A 20,906-nucleotide genomic window follows, 5' to 3' on the forward strand; every position below is an offset into this window, starting at 1 on the left:
TACTTGTGTGACTGTACTTTAATATTGTACGTGAGCATTGTTCTGATAAATTTATACATTTATTGTGAATACTTGTATTGCATGAAAAATATTTCATTACAAATTCATCTTGCTGTTAAAAATACAAAGTACTTATTTGCATGTAATCATAATTTAGCTTTTCTTCAAGGATCAATAACATAAAAATGGTCCCTAAATAGCGCAAAACACATTCGCAGGTGTTTTACTCTGCTTAGTTTTTACTTGAACAGTCTTTTGAAACTATTTTAGTGTAAAATGTTATTGGGCACCACTAATCTAGTCTTTCATAGGGATGGCTCAGTGATAACAGCACAAAAAGCATGAATACAGCTTCCTTGACATTTGTGAACTCATTGACTTCTTTCAATTGCTCCATCAAATTGAACTTTCATTAATTTAACCAACCACTGAACCACACACAGGACTGTGGGATATAATAGGTGAATTCAGACTTGCCTTGATGTTTTTGTTCCTCCGGATACTCCGGAGTGCTATGTAGTTCAGCCACAACAGATACTTCAAATTACATTCTTCCGTGAAACAAAAGTAGTTCAAGTGCTACTAATATTTTTAACTGGAAGTTGTTGTTTCGCTGTCCCCGTGTGTTCGTCTTTTTCTTTAATTTTGCAAACTTTGTCTGTGCTGAGCTTCAAATGTTTTATATTCTCTGATGTATCACTCTTAATCCTGTTTAAATCTTTTATATTTACTGCCATATATAATGACCAAAAATGGCAGCAAATGTAAAAAATAATTTGTAGAATACTTAAAAAAATTGTTTTGGTAAACTGATCCCTGTAATTACAATATGAAGGTAACCTAGCCTGGAGTTAAACATGATTTTTTTTAACACTTAGGCAGTGTTATTGAAAATAATTGGCTATGGTGGTCTTGAAGACCCCGTAGCATTTCCTGACTCGCCCCAAACTCTTTCCTATAATTTAATGTCCACTCTTTCCACTGTACTGTTAAATTTACATGAAAAAAGTGACCACAAATAAAATAGAAGCCAGTTTTAAGTCATTGCACATCAAAGTAATCAGTTAAATTGCCAAATAGTCTTTTTGACACCTCTTCCTTCCAAAAATTAGGTGTCTGAGATTTCCATAAATTGCATCTGCGATGCTAGAGCCAACATAAATGGGTGCCAGCAAGAGAATTAACGTATAAACTGACAGCTTGCGAAAGAGTTTCTGGACAAAAGCGCTGTTCAATACCCAGCTGTAATTAAGGGGTGCAGATTTCATTGCAACACAATCTTTACCGTTGTTTGCTCACTGTACCTTCTGTTATATATGCTGATGTTTTTCTCCATTCTCACATCCACCCCCAGATTTCTTTCCCTTATATATCTTTCTACACAGATTTAATGGAAGAGCTTAGCTCACCGTTAAATCAAGGGAGATCAGAAGGCTAATTGAAAAAACAGCGTCTGGCTAAACTTTGCCGGTCGACGTGGGGGAGGCCCCTCCAGAGGAGGGAATTAACTTTTGAAGAAGAATATATCTGACCTGACTTGGTCAAAGATCAAGTAATCCCAGACCTGTGTCAAACTGTGAAAAAGCATGAAGATAATTGCAAAGAAAACCCAAAGCGCAAGTTCAGGCAAACTCATTTTGAAGTTTCGTGTGGATCTGATATGTTTCTAACGGTGTGATGACCTTAAGGTTGTAGTTTAGGAACCAGCTGATCACATGACTTAATAGGGATAGTTTACTCAAATACATATAAGAATTCTTGTTTTTTCACCCTCACGTCGTTCAAAACCGCATATGACTCAAAAGAGGATATTCTAAGAAATGCCTGGTTTTGTGAAATTGCAGTTATTGTGGCCAATGTTGTTTGGTTACCAACATTCTTCAAAATATCTTTCCAAATGATGAGAGAATGTTCATGTTAGGTTGAACTATCTCTTTCTTCTATTTGTTTTCCTTCCAATAATCCAAGTTCTCTCAATATATGTCTAGTGTTTATTTAATAGTGTGATTTTTATAGTACTCATTGTACTGACTTACATAGTTGACCATTAATAAGGTCTTTCTTTTCTTAAATAGCTATTTCAGGGTCAGTACGGAGAGTTACGTAACTTAATAAACACTGAAAAGTGTTAGAAGCAGCTTGGACACGTGGCATGGCATGCTTATACTTTAAATGCTGAGCAATTCTCAGGCATGTATAATTATTCTAACTGATAAAATATAACATGGCAGCTGTTGTACAGAAACTGTGTTAAGGCACGCAGACATTTGACTAAGGGCAAGTTACTGAACATTACAGCACAGTCCAAAATTTACTGGCTATCGTTGATGCTTGTCTCAGCCAAAGACATTTCCACAATCTAATAACATGCTTTGTGCCAGGCAGTTCACGAGAACAGAAAAACATGATATCAGAGCGCTGTTTGTACATTCTCAGCACGGCCTCTTTTGAGGTGAACTACTTAAATGCAGCGCTCGCTGTTTCATTACATAACTCAAAAAACAATGAGGTTATTATGCAGCTTGTCCAAGATGATATATGTATTGCTGTGGTTTGCTCACGCAGCTGGTGGGTGACATGAAATTCTGTTTTGGTGTTTTTTCTATTATCTGCCGAATGCCGATTTTGATCACGTCTCAAACTGTGGCAGACAATTTAGTTATTTGGTTTTGTTTATTCGCAGGTCGAGATTGTAGTTCAGTGTCATATGCAAATACATGATATCTACATTTTTTCAGCATTTTGACATTTAATATAAAGATAATTATTCATATATTTTCCCTGAAAGTCATTTCCCCCCAAAGTACAGAAGAATCATTGCGACCAAGCAACTGATGTCACCAGGTAGATTTAAAATGTTCAATAAGTTAAAATAAAATAATGATTTTTAAAATAATTGTTTCTATAATGTTTTTCTCTAAATTAACAAAAATATATATACATACAAGCACCAATATAACAATACAAACTGCAACAATATAGTACATGTTGTTTGTTTTTGTTTTCAGTTTAATTTTCAATTTTATTTTAGTTCTTTAGATATTCTGAATATAACTTTTGTTTTTATGTTAATTTTAGGTGTTTTTTTATTTGTGATTTTGACGTTTTATTATTTATTTGCTTATTTTTTATATATAAGTTGAATTTATTTTATTTTTATTTATTTATTTATTTATATTATAAACTTTTGTTTAGTTTTTTTTATGTTTAGGCCAATATTTTATTTGATTTCAATAAACATATGTTTTAATAGTTTTAGTTTTAGTAAATTCTATTAACCTTTTTATTTTATTTTAAAGTATGTAAAGATACTATTTTGAATGATGATGCAAACCTCAATATTCAACATATACCTCAGTCCCAGTAGGGTTCATTATCAGTATGAACATTCTTCGATATTATCCTATCCTTGTCTTCAACCCAAAGCATTTCAGCATTCACATCATGACCAAGTCAAACATAGTTGGCAGACACAACTGAGTAATTGACATTCAATCGCAGAATCACAGTGGGGAACGCTCTATATCATTTTTCATTATAAGCGTTGACAGAAATACAGATTGGACTGACTCAGTTTCCCAACCGCAGAAGCAGTATATCTAACCACCTTCTTTTCATCTGGTTTCAGATTCCACAGATCAGCTACGCTTCCACCGCCCCGGAACTGAGTGATGACCGCCGGTACGATTTTTTCTCGCGCGTTGTGCCGCCCGACTCCTTCCAGGCACAGGCCATGGTGGACATAGTGAAAGCGATGGGATGGAACTATGTATCTACAGTGGCTTCCGAGGGGTCTTATGGCGAGAAAGGAGTTGAGGCCTTCATGCAGATTTCAAGAGAAGCAGGTGAGTCAAACGGTCTAAACAATGAACGACGAGTCTTTGAAGATATCGATCTCGAAAATGCCTGTCATTATATTTTTTAAAAAACAGTCCTGGTTGCTGACAAGTGTTTGGATTACATTTCATTCATCTTCGCAAAGCAACGTTGATCGGTAGAGACAGCTGCAAACTTTCAATGAGAAATTTGCAGTGTTTACCCCAACAAGATCCCACAACGAAACCTACTTATCAAAAAATAAATGTCTAAACAGTTTGAATGGCTGTCAATGTTGAAAGTGTTGATGATTCCGACACAAAAACACGTTCACTCAAATGTCTCGCAAAACAAAGTGCGAATGCGCCCCCGAGGAATGGAGATTAATTCAAACCGTCTTCCTCATTAGGAAGAAAAGTCAATTACTGGAACTTGTCTTGTATCTTTTAGGGCACAAAATAGATTGTAAGGTGCCACACGACATGACGGGTAGTCGGGGTTGCTTAATGTGACCTGTGTTAAATAAGTTGATAATGTTTAATTTGTGTCAGATAAACATGATCAGTATAGAAAATGGCAGTTTGTAAGTGTTTTACTAGGTTCCGATGAATTTGAATAATCACATTTGTACACTCTTAAAAAAAAGGTGCTTCAAAATAACCTTTTGGTTTCATAAAGAACCTTAAACATCTGAGGAACCTTTCTGTTTCACAAAAGGTTCTTTGTGCTGAAAAAAGGTTCTTTAGGTTATAAAAAGGTAAGAAAGAGATGGTTCTTTAAAGAACCTTGGACTGAATGGTTCTTTGTTGAACCAAAAATGGTTCTTCTATGGCATCACTGTGAAGAACCTTTTAAGCACATTTATTGTTAAGAGTGTATGTGTTAATATGATTTTCCTCACAAAAATTAACCATGTTTTTGTGGTACAAGTGTAGTAACCATTGTTTTACAGAAACCTTTACATTTACATTTAGTCATTTAGCAGATGCTTTTATCCAAAGCGACTTACAGATGAGGGAAACAATGGAAGCAATTGGAACAACATGAGGACAACAAAAAGCATAGGTGCATATAGCCTACCACAGTATACAGGCCAGGAGCAGAGTCTTGAATTTGATTCGAGCGACTATAGGGAGCCAATGTAACTTAATGAAGAGAGGAGTGATGTGCGCTCTCTTTGGTTCATTGAAGACCACTCTTGCCGCCGCATTCTGGATCATCTGTAGAGGTTTGGTTGTGCAAGCTGGAAGTCCAGCCAGTAGCGCATTGCAGTAGTCCAGTCTTGACAGAACAAGAGCCTGGACTAGGACTTGCGTAGCATGCTCGGATAGGAAAGGTCTGATTTTCCTAATATTGTAGAGGATGAATCTACAGTACCTGGTGGTGCTGGCAACATGATCTGTGAAGTTAAGCTAATCGTCAATCACCATTCCCAGGTTTCTGGCCGTGGCTTTTTTTGTCGGATAACGGACTTAACAATTTTTTTATTTGATCTTTTGCTTATACAACAATTGTATTCTTTGAAAAGTAAATTTCACTTAAATAACCAACAATTTTGACATTTAATACTTTAACAAAAAAGCTTGTCCAGTTTTAAACAATAAAACTTCTTTAAATATCCCAAATATAAGTAACAATCAAGTTGTAGCCCATTAGAGAGTTGAGGAAATGTTCCCATTGAATAATAAACTTATTTTGATATTCAATGTTAGACATTTAGATTATTCCCTTTCCTTCAACAAAAAGTATTTATTAATATCAGAATAAGACTTATCACATGACATACTCGCGTTGTATAACACATTTTCCCACTAAGGCCTACTTTAAAACGAATGCTTAGTTTGTAGTTCATAAATATTTAATATAAACACAACAATAAAATGTACATTTACTGAAACTTTATAATTAATATTTTATCGAAACATAAATAAGACGGATAACATACATTTTAACACAAATAATGGATTTTCCCCTTACTATAAAACATTTCTAGTTTGTGGTTCATATTTTGAAAACACAACATCATTTAAAGTAAAACAAAGACAAACTCACTTACATTGAACGAAGAATTTTTTTATTTTTATTAACAAACGTTCTTTTGCGCTCTTGTCGCCATCATCCTGTCAATTATTGCACTTTTTCACTGTCCACACGCAATCTCTCCTGTGCTCTGTGGTGCGCGCTGTATGGAGAAGCTCTCGACAGCTCAAACTGTCGAATAGAAAGCTGTGGATATCTCTCTTGATGCTGTAACAGCTGATTCTTCCCAGATTCACACAACTTTAGAGACTTTTGGAAGCTCAGCACATTGTGTTAATTGGAGCCACTGTCCAATTTAGTGTGGAGGTGGAATATAACTCCACAGACTGTCAGTGCTGTAGAGAGCCTACATTAGCAGCATTTCTCACTTCATCGCAAGTCTTTTCACGTGTTGTAAAACATATTTTAACCTCACCTTTTTGTATCGGGTTGTCTGTGTGCTATTTTTGCAAGCATTTGCAAGCATTTTTTGTAAACATTACCTCCTGTCCATGACACGTACATGTTGAACCCAAGTATGTCTCCAAACGTTTCATAGACACTACACAGTGCGAATTCCGACATTTTGACTGCAGCCATTAATCCAGATTTATTACGCTGTTGCTTTTCCATCACTTTCCTTATGCGAGATTCATTTTAGCACACCTACGTGTCTACCCTGTCATATTATCTCTATCTACCTCTTTTCCTTAGGTATTTGTCATCTTAAGACCTATTCAGATGGGACTAGTTTTCCCTGAAGAGGTTAAGTAAACGTGTATTTTGCAGACATACTCTATGACTTTAATCCTGTGTGAATCAAACACACCTTTGCTCTGCCTCACACAATCTTGGTAAACTCACAACTAGGGATGTCCAGATCCGATCACGTGATCGGAAATCGGGCCCGATCACGTGGTTTCAGACTCGATCGGAATCGGACGTTACCTCCCGATCAGGACTCGGATATATATGTATATATATTCTCATTATTTTTTAACACATCTATAGTTATGCGGTGGCACAGAGTTAGACCTCTTGACTCCACACAGAAACAGCAACGCGTACGGCATGACATCACTTTGTTTCAGAGACGCTATTGGTTAAATGCCGGCAAAGTAGATCACGGAAGTAGCTTGAAGCGGAAAGCGTGATTATGTCTGCTGTCTGGAGGTATTATAAAGTTGATGACAACAACATTGCCATAGCAAACTGTGAGATATGTAAACTTGGGATTGCAAGAGGTGGAAAGGAAAAGGCTACATTTAACACAACTAATCTGATACGGCACCTCAAAAACAAACACCCGACACAATACAGCGAGTTTACCCAGGCAACCCAGCCTAAGACGAGTCAGCTCACGCTGCAGGAGAGTTTGAAGAGGAGAGAAAAAATGCCCCGTGACAGCGCGAAGGTGCAGGACATCACAGCCAAGATAGCACAAATGATCGCAATAAGTGACCTGCCATTTGCCTTTGTAGAGAACCCTGGATTTCTTATGCTTATGGAGCACGTAGAACCTCGATTTGAAATGCCGTCTCGCCACTATTTCACTGAGAAAGCTCTGCCAGCCCTTTATAAGAAGATTTCTGACAAACTACTTGTCCTGTTATCAGATGTACCCCATGTTGCGTTCACCACAGACATCTGGAGTTCGTCTGTAGCTCCCATGTCTCTACTAAGCCTTACCGCACAATGGATTGACTCAAGTTTTGTTTTACGCCGTGCGACCCTACATGTCCAGGAATTTCTCGGATCGCACACCGCAGAGTGCATCCAGCAATCGATGGAAAAGATGCTAAACAACTGGGGAATTGACAAGCAACGGGTCCACGTAATTTTGCCCAACGGCGATATCAAGCGCCGTTGGCCTACTCTCGACTAGAAGACATACAGATGGACCTAAATATGGTTATCAAGCGCCTACAGCAAGATGTACAGGTGAGATTCCTCTCGTAACATTCTTTAGTGTATTTCTATTTTATTATTATTTCCCATACACTTGATTTAGTAAGCCACCACTAATACATTACGTGCTCTGCACCTAATTTTCACAAAAATAAAGTGAATCATGTTCTCTTATGTGCAGACACGATGGAACAGCAGCCTCTACATGCTGCAGAGCCTACTGCAACAAAAACGTGCTCTTAGTGTCTTTGCAGCTGAGCGCACTCTACCAGCAACACTGACAGCTCACCAGTGGGAGCTGATGAATAAGACTGCTGATGTGCTATCCCCCTTTGAAGAGCTGACCAGGGATGTGAGCAGGGACACTGCAACTGCAGCTGATGTGATCCCTGCCATAACAGGTCATTTGTATTTTTATTTATTACTTTATACTGTAACATTTATTGATGTTGTTTGAAACAAACTATAATCCCATGCATTCATTCATTCACTCATTAGTCCTCTGACGTGTTCTGTCTCGGGAGGAAGATGATGACCAGGGAATAAAAACAATGAAGAGGACTCTGCTGGAGGCAGTGGAGAAGCGCTTTGCTGATGTTGAAACTGAGCCACTCTTCTACATCGCCACTCTTCTAGATCCCAGATACAAAGATGGGCAAGTATAGTACAATTAAAATGCACCTTTTGTACATCATGTTTATATAAAGTCAAGTCATCACCAGACACCACTATTAAGCCAATTTATTTTTTACTAGTTTATTAGTTTTGGGTAATTTAGTTCTAAGGTTAGATTTTTTTATTGTTTATTAATTGAGTACATGTGTAGGCAGTTGTCTAACTGAAGAGCTGTGCTATGTGGTGTCTCTTGTCTTATTGTTTTGAATTGTGTGTTACTTTTATCTGTTTCTAGCTTTTTCACAAAGTCAGCCAACCTGTTGCTTGCAAAGGACCACCTTATCCAGGAGGTGGCAAAGACAGAGGGGAGGAGGGCTGTCAGTGCAGTGCCAGAGGAAAATGAGGCTGCAGCAGAGCCAGTGAGCAAGGCACCACATCATGAAGCATTTAGCAGCCTGGACATGGCCTTTGAGGAAATCTTGCAAGAGAGGCAGTCACAGGGACGGTCCATGAGTACCACATCAGCAGAAACTCAAGTGCAGACCTACCGCTCAGAAAAAAACACCCCTAAGAAAAGCGACCCACTTTCTTCACTGGAAAGAACATGCTAATCAGTTTCTCTCTATGGCTGCTGTTGCAACCCAGTATCTCAGTGGCCCCTGCAGCTCTGTGGACAGTGAGAGACTTTTTAGTGCTGTTGCAAACGTGCTTGATGAGAACAGAAACAGGCTCAAACCTGACAAGGTAGAGATGTTAGTTTTCATTAAGAAAAACATACATTTCCTTCTGTGAAACTTACTACTGTGATGACAGTAAGAGTTAGGAGTGCAGTTCCTAAAAGCACATTATAGGCTTTGCAAACACTGTGGCACTTTTATTTTTTTATTTGTTTACATGCCTGCCGGGTATTTTAAGTTGAGGTGCTATTTGTTTTTATATTAGACTTTTTTATATTTACTGTTGCACTAAAGTCCAAAGGTGAAGAATTTATGTTATTTATTACTTGATTCTTCAAGCTACCTCACAGAAGTGCTCTGTTTGTTAACAGAGTTGTTGAATGTTAAAATAAGGTGAATTAAATAAAAAATAAGGAACATCCTTGATCTGTTTCTTCGCTCTTCTTTATTCTTTTTTTATGTACTTTGTATTATAGAAGTATCGGATCGGGACTCGGTATCGGTAGATACTCAAAATCAAATGACTCGGACTCGAGGGCAAAAAAACTTGATCGGGACATCCCTACTCACAACGCAAATTACAGTTCCCTTTCTGTCGGCCTCTCGACGTTGTGTCGAACCGACAGATGGGGTTCGTCCCTGAGAACCAATCGTTTCCGACTACTTAGAAAAGGCCAATGAAAATTGGCAAATGAAATTTGCATGCTGGACTCCGCCCCGGAAATCCGGGTGTAAAAGGGAGATGGCGTGCATCATTCATTCATCTTTTGTTCTTCGGAGCCTTCGGTTATGAAGATCTTCTCCTGCTACTTAGCAACTTCAGATTGCCGGTTCTACGACGTGGTGCAGCGGACTGTCCCTTCCTGCAGCGACTTCCCCTGGGCGTCTCGGTGGTTCCAGAGGTGTTCGAGCCTGCAGACGGTGACTCACCGTCTGCATTCTAAAAGAGCAAATTTCTCTGTCCCCCTGTTCTCGTGGGTGCGGTGTCCTCATCGAGGAAGGGGACAAGCACGTTGTCTGTCTCAGGTGTTTGGGGGTTCCAACACGCTGAGGCAGCCTTCGTGGACTCATCTTGCCCGCACTGCGTCAGATGGTCATAGAGACGTTGCGGTCACGGGTGGCTGTCTTCTCCCGAGAACCAGCCACCACCTCGCAGGCTTCCCGGGCTGTGACAAGGATGGCTAAGGCCATTCCGTCCGCCAAGGCGAGCGGCGAGGGTGATATGAGGATCTCTGCGAGCGCTAATCCGTCAGCCAAGTGCTCGCGGACCGCTGGCACCCTGTCTCGCTCGCCTCACCGTTCCCTAGCAGGCGGTACCACACCGTCGGCATCCTCCTTCACGTATTCGGACACGATGCGTGATGAAGATGAGATGTCTATCGCAGCATCGGAGAGCGAATTGCTGGCATCCGATCCCGACGACTCTTTGCAGCTCACCCCCAAGGGGGGGCGAGCTCAGGAGGAGGCGGATGTCGAGATGTCGGCCATGCTTTCCCGGGCCGCCGTGGGTTAGAGTGCACTCCGGTGCCTCTCCCCTAGCGCTCACGGTTGGATACATGGTTTTTGGGCTCTGAGCGCGACCCCAACCCCGGTTCCGTTCTTCCCGGAAGTGCATGAGGAACTGACGAAGACGTGGAAGGCCCCTTTTTCGGCACGTACATGTCAAACCAGTTCCGTCGCTCTCTCTTCCCTCGATGGTGGGGCAGCTAAGGGTTACGTCGACGTGCCCCAGGTGGAACGTGCAGTCGCGGTGAACCTGTGCCCGCAGGTGGCGTCCACCTGGAGAGGTCGACCGAAACTCCCGTCCAAGGCATGTAGGACTTCGGCATCGCTGGTGTTGAAGGCCTACGCTGCTGCGGGCCAAGCTGCCTCCTCTCGCCACGCCATGGCCATCCTGCAGGTCCATTAAGCCAAGGCGTTGAAAGAGATCCACGAGGGTAAGACTGACCCGGGGTTAATGCAGGAACTCCGCACCGCCACCGACCTCGCTCTAAGGGCGACCAAGGTGACCGCGCGGGCCCTGGGTCGGGTGATGTCCACCATGGTGGTCCAGGAGAGGCACCTCTGGCTTAACCTTGTGCAGATGAGCGACGCTGAGAAAGTCCGCTTTCTCGACGCGCCCATTGTGCAGGGTGGGCTGTTTGGTGACACTGTCGAGGACTTCGCTCAGCAGTTCTCGACAGTGAAGAAGCAAACGGAGGCGATTAGCCACATCCTACCCCGCCGGGACTCGGCCGCCCACAGGCCTTCGAGATCCCGTGCGGCCTCTGCTCCCCAGCAGCCCCGGCCCTCTTTGAAGCTAGCTCCGGTTCCAGTGCTCCCTACCCAGGCGGCACCCCGGAAAAGGACGTTGAAGGCGAGACCACCACCCCGTCAGCAACCTTTGAGGAAGAAGCGACCCTGATGGGAAGACCCCAGGGAGGTTAACACCATCGGGCCCGATCCCAGCCATACCATCGCTGGACGGTCGACCCTACGGGGGCCTAGCGCCCACTTTTTCACAAAAAGAGTTTCCTATCTCCCTGGGTGTTTTTCACAGCCGCTCTCACCCTCTGTCAGACGGTGTTCGGCCACTCGACGTTGCGTCTTGGCGAGGCGCAACATCAAAGGTACTTTGCAGCCCTCACCACTCTCAGATCGACGGTGCGTGGAGCTGCATCGCCAGGCAGGCAAACCAGCAGAGCCAGTCTTCTTCCCGGGGGCCCCCCGGCGAGAGACCCGCACTGCCAGCCATCGAACCACCCCCCGGGGGGTCGATGAAGCAGATCGTACCCTTAGTCCCCCTGTCGCGGTCCCTGGGAGCTTGGCTCAAACTTCCCACACCGTCACAGTGGCTGAGGAGAACGATCCGTCTCGGCTACGTGATCCAGTTCGCCAGGAACCCTCCCAAGTTTCGGGGCATCCTCCGGGATGCTCCCGTACTACAGGGCGAGGTCTCCACCCTTCGCCAGAAGGGTGCGATCGAGTCCGTCCCCTTAGCCGAGATGTCCAAGGTGTTTTGCAGCCCTTACTTCATCGTCCCCCAAAAAGGCGGGGGGGGGGTGAGCCCCATCCTAGATCTGTGTACCCTGAACAGACACCGGCACAAGCTGCCGTTCAGGATGCTCACGCAGAAGCGCATTCTGGCATCTGTCAGATGTCAGGATTGGTTCATGGCAATCGACCTAAAGGACGCTTACTTTCATGTCTCGATTCTCCCTCGTCATCGCCCGTTCCTACGGTTCGCTTTCGAGGGTCGGGCATATCAGTACAGAGTCCTCCCCTTCGGTCTGTCTCTGTCTCCACGAGTCTTTACGAAGATCGTGGAGGCCGCCCTCTCTCCCCTCAGGGAGAGGGGTGTGCGGGTACTCAACTATCTCGACGACTGGCTTATCTTGGCACACTCGCGAGATCTGTTGTGTGCACACAGGGACCTGGTGCCCAGGCACCTAGATCGATTGGGGCTACAGGTCAACCGAGAGAAGAGCAAGCTCTCCCCTGTGCAGAGCATCCTCTATCTTGGTATGGAACTCAACTCTGTCGCCATGACAGCGCGACTGTCCACAGCACGCGCCCATTCAGTGTTGATGGATCATTTCACGCAGTCAGCGGTTCCCCTGAAACTTTTTCAGAGGCTCCTGGGACACATGGCATCCTCGGCGGCGGTGATACCCCTTGGGTTGATGCACATGAGACCGCTCCAACACTGGCTTCAGAGTCGAGTTCCCTGGAGAGCGTGGCACACCGGCAGCAGGCGGATGGTGATTACGCCTTTCCGCCGACGCACCCTAACCCCTTGGTCTTCCATGACCTTCCTTCGGGCAGGGGTACCCCTAGAGCAGGTTACGACGTGTATGTCGTGGTGACAACGGACGCCTCCCTGCAGGGTTAGGGTGCAGTGTGCAATGGGCACGCAGTGTCGGGGCTTTGGACGGGCCCCCGCCTGCGCTGGCATATCAATTGCCTAGAGTTGTGGACTGTGCTACTCGCACTGAAGAGGCTACTACCTCTCGTGCAGGGCAAAAACATGCTGGTCCGGTTGGACAGCACTACTGCAGTAGCGTATATCAATCATCAGGGTGGCATTCGCTCACTGCAGTTAACACGACTCGCCCGACGCCTCCTCCGGTGGAGTCAGCAGGTGACCCGCTCCCTGCATGCCACGTATATCCCAGGCGACCTGAACCAGACAGCCGATGCGCTCTCTCGTCAGTCTACACCTCGCGGAGAGTGGCGACTCCACCCCCGCACAGTCCAGCTCATTTGGGTGCAGTTCGGGCAGGCCCAGGTAGACCTGTTCGCCTCCCTCGAAACCACCCATTGCCCGCTTTGGTACTCTCTGACCGAGGGACCCCTCGGCATGGATGCCCTAGCGCACAGCTGGCCGCCGGACAAGCGGAAGTACGCCTTCCCCCCAGTGAGCCTCATTGCACAGACCCTGTGCAAGGTCAGGGAAGAGGAGCATCAAGTGTTACTCGTTGCGCCACACTGGCCCAACCGGACTTGGTTCTCGGAGCTAATGCTCTTGATGACAGCTCCCCCCTGGCCGATTCCCCTGATGAAGGACCTGCTTTCCCAGGGGAAGGGCACGTTATGGCATCCCAGGCCAGACCTCTGGAACCTCCATGTCTGGCCTCTGGACGGGACGAGGAGATCCTGAGTGGTCTGCCCCCAGCGGTGGTAGCTACCATTTCTCAGGCGAGGGCACCTGCCACTAGGCATCTGTACGCCTACAAGTGGCGCCTCTTCTCGACCTGGTGTGATTCTCGAGGAGAAGACCCACGGAGTTGTGCGATCGGGTCCGTGCTGTCCTTCCTACAAGAGAGACTCGAGACTAACCTTACGGTGAGGCCGAAGGTAGGGGCCTTCCCACCTTTTAAGAAAGCTCTGGGACCCCCTACCTACCCACTGGTAGGTTACAATTTCGCGGTAGCGCTCACGGCTGACTCGCCCAGGCCAGTCACTGTCGCTTCGTTGAGATTGTGACAGGGCACAGTGTTATGGCGTTTTCCATTGGAACCCCATCTGTCGGTTCAACACAACGTCGAGAGACCGGCAGAAAGGGAACGTCTCGGTTACATTTGTAACCTCGGTTCCCTGATGGAGGGAATGAGACGTTGTGTCCTCCTTGCCACAACACATGCTGTCCTCTGCAGCAGTCGTGAGAGGTCTCAGGCTCCTCAGAACTAAGGTGAATGAATGATGCACGCCGTCTCCCTTGTATACCCGGATTTCCGGGGCGGAGTCCGGCATGCAAATTTCATTCTCCAATTTTCATTGGCCTTTTCTAAGTAGTCGGAAACGATTGGTTCTCAGGGACGAACCCCATCTGTCGGTTCGACACAACGTCTCGTTCCCTCCATCAGGGAACCGAGGTTACAAACGTAACCGAGACGTTTTCACAACCCAGGGATTTTTGGAATGTTTGTGAATGCGGTATATTATATTTTTGTTTTATTATTCGTTTGAAATGTTAAAAGTTGCAGCACTGGCTTCAAAGCTTGGGTTCAAAGGCATGGTTTTTCTATTTTTGGGTAGTTGACAAATAAACTGTGCATTGTGTCCTTTGGTGTGACAGCAAACCAATAACTTGCCCATACTATATATTTTTTATTCTTTATTAATGAATGTTCAGTCATTTATTTTTTATTGTACTATATTTTTATTAATTTTGTTTTTTAAAAAGTTTAAACAAAAACAAAAAACTAAACAAAAAAAACATGAAAAGTCACACATAGGAGGGTTTAAGTTTAGGCGCAATTCTCCGGTTCTCCTGCAGGTGACCTCATGAATCTGTCTTCTTACGATACACTTTACGATTACTCCAGAGCACCTGTATATCTACGACGATTTTAAAGTGCTACTTAAGATACGAAGCTTTTGGGAAACAGTATGTAAGTCTTAGATTATTTGTACGTTTGGTTTTACGATGCACTTAGCCTTACGATGCTTTTGGGAAACGCAGCCCATAACGGTACATATTCCTCATAAATGGGCACAAGAAAATTCAAATAAAGTTACAATTTTATGTTCTGTGAAGGGTCAGCCCTTCTCTATTTGTTGGGTATTATTGCTTGAGGTTTGTACATTTTAATTCACAGAAATCCTACAAAGTTTGCCGCCTTCCGAATACGTTGTCCTTTTTTGTCACATCCATAACGCATGTTTTTTTCCCTTTTTTAAATGGAAACCTTGTGCATAGACTTATATTTTTATAATGTTTAAACTCTATTAACAAGGGTTTAGTGAAATATAAATAAATGGTTCAGTATATTGGTAACAAATACAGTATATTCTTTGACTGTTTTTATGTCACATCCATAACGCAAAATGTCACATCCATAACGCTGGAACTGCCCAACTGTTAAAGATATATTATTTTATATTAGTAATATTTATAATATAATGTAGCATAAGATATATTTATCTTTATTGTTAGTTGCCACACCATGGAACGCGGTTTAATTTGTCAACTACCTATGAAATACTCTTAACTAAAGCCAAATTATTATCTGTGCCCTTCAGATTTTTTGCGGGGCTAATTTGAACCCTTGTGTTGTTTTCAGGTCTGTGGGACCCATTTTCAACCTCAGACATTTATATTTATTATTTTTATTATATTTTAACCATATCATAGAATTTCTTTTTTGGACAATTTCTACAAAAAGCGAATGGCACATTTTTTCCCATGAATTTGATTTTACAGACGGTAAATGACATCACATCTTGTTTGTTTCTGTGTCTCACACCGACATCTCAGTGAAACTAGATCCCAATCCCATCTGATCAGTACACAAATTCACAGACGTCTTATGATAATATTTGTCAAACACTAACATTGTTAAAAAACTACTCCTATCCAAATATTGCTGAAGCCTTGCATGCCAGGAATTTGCTTTGGAGGCCGCCATGGCGTGTTCGTTTTCAGTGTTTATTTGTGATGCCGTTTTCCAGTCCAGTCGGAAACAGAGGAGAAAATAAGTTATTAATGTTCCTTATTTGCGTACGTATTTGAGTGGCAGTTATTGCTTTGACGCACATACATTAGTAGCATAGCACTTATTTCATTGGAAATAGCAGAAATGCTTTATCATATGGATGAGGACACAGCTCTGTATGATGCTCAATAACTTTGCCGAGATTACTTGAAGCTATGTTTGTGCATGTATATGCTACTGTGAAGACTTTAATGTGTTACTTACGACTTGAATTAAATGTGGTCACTGAACTTCTGCCCACTTGAGGGGAAAGATGCACCTGAGAGAATTTCTGGAAAGTCAAGAATGCTCTTGGGATGATTTATTTATGGTTGGTCATAGTTATGGGTTGCAGTGCTCTAATTGTTTCATATATCGAATTAGTAGCATATGTTTATTTCCAAGGACGGTACAGATCTTTATAAAAGAAATGCACAGCTGTTTTAAAGACTAACTATGCATGGAAATGTCTTATGCTAAGCAACAACGAGAGGTTTACCTGTTCTGTCCATTTAAAACATGCGCAGACCCTCCACAATAACAGAAGTGGCAATGTTATTTGATAGTAATATTGTAGTAGAATGCCACAGACAACAAATATAATATTAAATATATACATTTATGTGTTTATTAATACAAAATTAATATGCAAAGTGCACAGACATATAATATTATAAATACAAACTTTTATTCTGGATGTATCACGATTAATCGTTGGACAGCTATACTTTGTAAAATATGCCCAACGTTTGGGGTCCTGATCACCCTGTCTGGATTTATTTTGCACTAATGACTGGCTTGCTGTACATTATCCTGCTTATTACATTGCTACTTACCACATAAATAAATAATCGACCACAAAATATTGATTTGAGGTTAAATATTTCATTAGTTATTTCATTACGTAAGACATTTAAGTAGCACAGATGAAGTATCCTGGATGATCGGCCTGATATCCAAAACAAGGCCCATCCTATGTTTTTTGATGTCTTGTTACACTTGAAATTCCATTATATTACATAGGAAAAGTGGAATATTTATATGTTATACATATTTGTCATTATAAACATGCCTATATTCTTAACTTAAATTGTTAACAAATTTTGGTTACACTTTATTTTACAGTTTTACAGTGTTTTACAGTGTTACAGTGTAATTATACTTTTAAGTATTGAGTACTGAGTAATAAAAATTAACTACATGTACTTACTATAGGGATAGGCTTTGGTTTAGGGTTAGTTACATGTAATTATGCTTAATTTATAGTAAATAATATAGTAAATACATGTAACGTCAAACAAGGGCATTGTAAAATAAAGTGTTGCCCTAATTTTTTACTTATTCTCGCACTGAATAAGTTAATGAAAACGTTTCTTCTAAACTCCAAGTATTTTGTAATACTTTCTGAAGAATTCTGAAGAAATCATCCCCCCAAAAAAACTCTGGACATCTCAATGGAGGACCTGTCATTAATATTGCAGTGAAATGACTTCATATGTTGTCTGATCCTCATTAAAATTGCAAAAGATCCGGCCAGTGTTGCGATTCTCCTTTGAGTAGCAGAGCATTCAGATGGTCTTCCAAACAAACACACTACAGCCCGAGAGGGCAGGCGAGGATAGACGACAGATCCATTCATATTATATGAGAGTTTGTTTGGCAAACGGCTCCTTGTGGCTTGTGTATAATCAGACTTCTGTGAGATTGCGGTGGTGAAAGTTTGAACTATGAATAGTATTAATTGGCAAATTTTAAACGATAAGTTCACACAGTTTTTACTGGAGTTTCTTTGATCTGTTCCGCAAAGTTCCTAAAGCTATTCACAAAAAAGACTAATAGGTAAGTGAAGCTCATCTGCACAAAACTTTACCTCATGGGAATTCGCACCTATTTTACATGGCTGGAAATTCTTATGAAATTGTACAAAGTGAATACCCAATAATGAAGCCCCACCCTTTCATATTGCACCCGCGTGTCAGCATTTCCCAGAAAAGTGCAATGGAAGTCAAAACTAAACTTTGTATGATGTTGGAAATTCCGAAAGCTGCATCATTACTTTGTCCATAGTAGCTTTCTGCAATGCATAAGGGGGTTCGGTATATCTGTAAAAAAATGCTTCCAAGTTACCGAGGCCAACTGTGAGTATGTCTATGTATTTTAAGAAAACTGCTTTGAGTTGTAAACCCTACAGTTTGCCCGTTTCTACAGATTTGAGATCAGCTCAGGGAAGCGGGAGATAGAAATTGGGCTATTTGAATGTCTCTATCATCTTTCTCCATTTCTTAAAATTCCTTTGAAGGCTTTGGAGAATAATATCCAAGCTACATCTCTGAAAATGATCACTTGCAGCGGTCCGGCCTCAAAGGAATCTGGTCGAAACCTTTGATCCATCAACTGCAGCATCACGGATAATGTTTTCATCACTATTCCGGTTTACAGACCCACTGCACAACAGATGCTCTGATGTACGAAACCACTATGTGTAACTTTCTCAAAGTGATTTGTCTGTTAATGGCTCCAAAGTGACGGTTCATACCGTCTCATTGGTTTTGGGGTAACGGTCAGAACAGCAACTGGTCGTTCTGCAATAGACAAAACATTTTGTGTTTCATTAGGTCTTGCTGAATCAGTATCAAAATTCAATCTAGGAAGTGCAGTGGCTAATTTGGCAACTAACATAATGGTGACAATAGTGGAAGTGCTGACATTGAGACTGTGGACGCATTAATTCAATGAGTGTACGTGTTAGTGTCGATGCTATTGCTTCTGGCATCATGAGTTGCGATTTAACATCTGCTAGGTGATTTGGTAAATTTCGAAAATCGAAAAAAAAAAAAGCAAGATTATCTACAAAACAGCCAAGATGTTCTAAAGATTAGTACTGAAATAAATTGGAACGGTGTGAGGTTGGCATGAGTGCCATGTTGGGGAAGATGCGAAAGACAATCTGGCATAATTTACCAGGAGTGTATAGCCTCACTCAACCATGTCACTGACTCTTTAAAATGTCAAAATTTTACTTGAAAACACTATGGGGTGGTTTCCCGGACAGGGATTAGTTTAAACCAGGATTACGCCTTGGTTAAATTCAAATATTTAAATTGTTTTTAAAAACATAAATTACAAAAAAAACATTACTGGTGGGAATCTTGAGACAAAACAATCACACAGTATTCATATACAGTATTTTAAGATATGTCAGTGCAAGTTGTTTTCGATTAAGACACCTCTAACATTTAAATTAGTCTGGGACTAGGTTTAAACCCTGTGCGGGAAACCGCCCCTATGAGTCTGGATATACACGCAGTTGCCCATTGGATAAAAATGTGAAGAAGTGTCTCTTTTCAATTTACCTTTCATTTGCTTGCTAGTAGCACAATGTTAATTAAACCAGTCAAATGCCGATTTGGTTAATACTGCACTTTCTATAATAAGCCTCATTATTAAAAGGAGGCTGAGAATAATGTCTCAATCTCGGGATAATACTACTCCTATTTAGCATCTATTTAAATCGCATTGTTGGGGATTTGTGAAATAACTGCTGAAACAACTGCACTTCACACCTAAATGTAGTATTTAGTGCGCTTTAGATAAAATACCTTTGGGTCCAACTTTTTTTGTGTAAATTGTTTACCTGCACAGTTTGTTCCCAAGAAATGGATTCACTGTCAACGAGGGCTGTGCTGACAAGTTGTCTGTCCCTGAAGTGCACTTGACTAAAATGTTGAATCTAAAATGTCAGAGAAAATCGTAGTTTTGTGGTTTCGCCTTACTTAGCTTCACAATATGGAACATGCTTGTGACCTCCAGTGTCTTTAGATGATAATTGTTGCTAAATGACAAACATATTCTTCGCCTCTAGGGTGTCCTGTTGAATTTTGATCAATATTTGTCTCAATAATTGCCTCAGCAACACATCCGTGTGAGCGTCAGTAATCTACATGTAAGCGTCACAAAGTAGACTACAATGAAAAAGTTCACCGTTTAGAATATTCCGCATCATCCCGGCGGAAGATGATCACTGTAATTTTGCATGTGTTTTCTTTTATATTCCCCTTCAAAAACTGTAGGATTGGTTCCTCTTAATCTACCATGAACCATTATGTTGAATTGTAAATCACAAACTAGGATTTATAGCACAATGTTGTGAATTATGCAACACAAACTCACAGGAATTCATAACTGAGGTGGCTAAATCATATGAATTTGTTCGATCGTATTTGTAAGTTTTAGTACGATTTACTTTCATGCCAGTGATGGTTAGGTTTAGGGGTGGGGTTAGGGGAGGAGCTTCAGTATTCCATTTTCAAATAATTGTGCGTTTTTGTATGATTCACATCGTACGAATTCTTACGAATTAGCTGCCTCGTAAATAGTTAGAAATTTCTAGAGATCAAGTTGGAATTATGGTGCATGGAGGTTCTCCTGAGAAATTCGTATTTACAAGCATAAAAGGCGTAATTGAAAATGATCCACGCTCAAGAGAGTTTGGTCAGGAAAAATGATTCACTGGGAAATTAAATTTCTTTTTCTGTTTTACTTTTTGTACTACTGCAAAACGCAAAATTAGCTGTGTATTTGATGATTTTTCTGTTCATTCTTGCGCTGCAAAGAGAATGATGTGATATGCAGTTCGACCACTTAAAGCTGTCAACTCTTAAGCTGGCCAAACAAGTAGTTTTTGTAAGTGAAATATATAAAAATAACATAAAAATAAAACGTTATAATTGTGAAATTTGACAGTACGATGTTGTTTGTATGACGTTAAAATTGATAACTGTTTGCTTAAAGGTTGAAAGCGCTCATGTCATAAATGCAATAATTCCGACATGACTTAATTGCACTATTACAACCTCAAAAGACCTCACTGACACCGTTACTAAGTATGTTGATAGACGGTTGCCCTTCATTACTT

The 20,906-nt window shown here is 41.7% G+C and overlaps 1 protein-coding gene and 1 long non-coding RNA gene across 3 annotated transcripts in view; both read left to right on the top strand.

Moving 5' to 3' along the window:
- The window catches only part of LOC130548858 (metabotropic glutamate receptor 7), a 216,209-nt gene that overhangs the window by 51,033 nt on the left and 144,270 nt on the right, over nucleotides 1–20,906 (top strand). For both annotated transcript variants that reach the window (XM_057325892.1, XM_057325891.1), the window contains exon 2: nucleotides 3,629–3,845. In XM_057325892.1, coding sequence (XP_057181875.1) covers nucleotides 3,629–3,845 — 217 coding nt within the window. The remainder of the gene's footprint in view (nucleotides 1–3,628; nucleotides 3,846–20,906) is intronic.
- On the top strand, nucleotides 3,852–8,396 carry LOC130548860 (uncharacterized). Its single transcript, XR_008962094.1, has 3 exons — nucleotides 3,852–7,776; nucleotides 7,925–8,144; nucleotides 8,242–8,396. It is a non-coding gene; the product is annotated as an uncharacterized LOC130548860 (long non-coding RNA).

Source organism: Triplophysa rosa, linkage group LG25 (genome assembly GCF_024868665.1).
Source record: "Triplophysa rosa linkage group LG25, Trosa_1v2, whole genome shotgun sequence".
Taxonomy (NCBI): Eukaryota; Metazoa; Chordata; class Actinopteri; order Cypriniformes; family Nemacheilidae; genus Triplophysa; species Triplophysa rosa.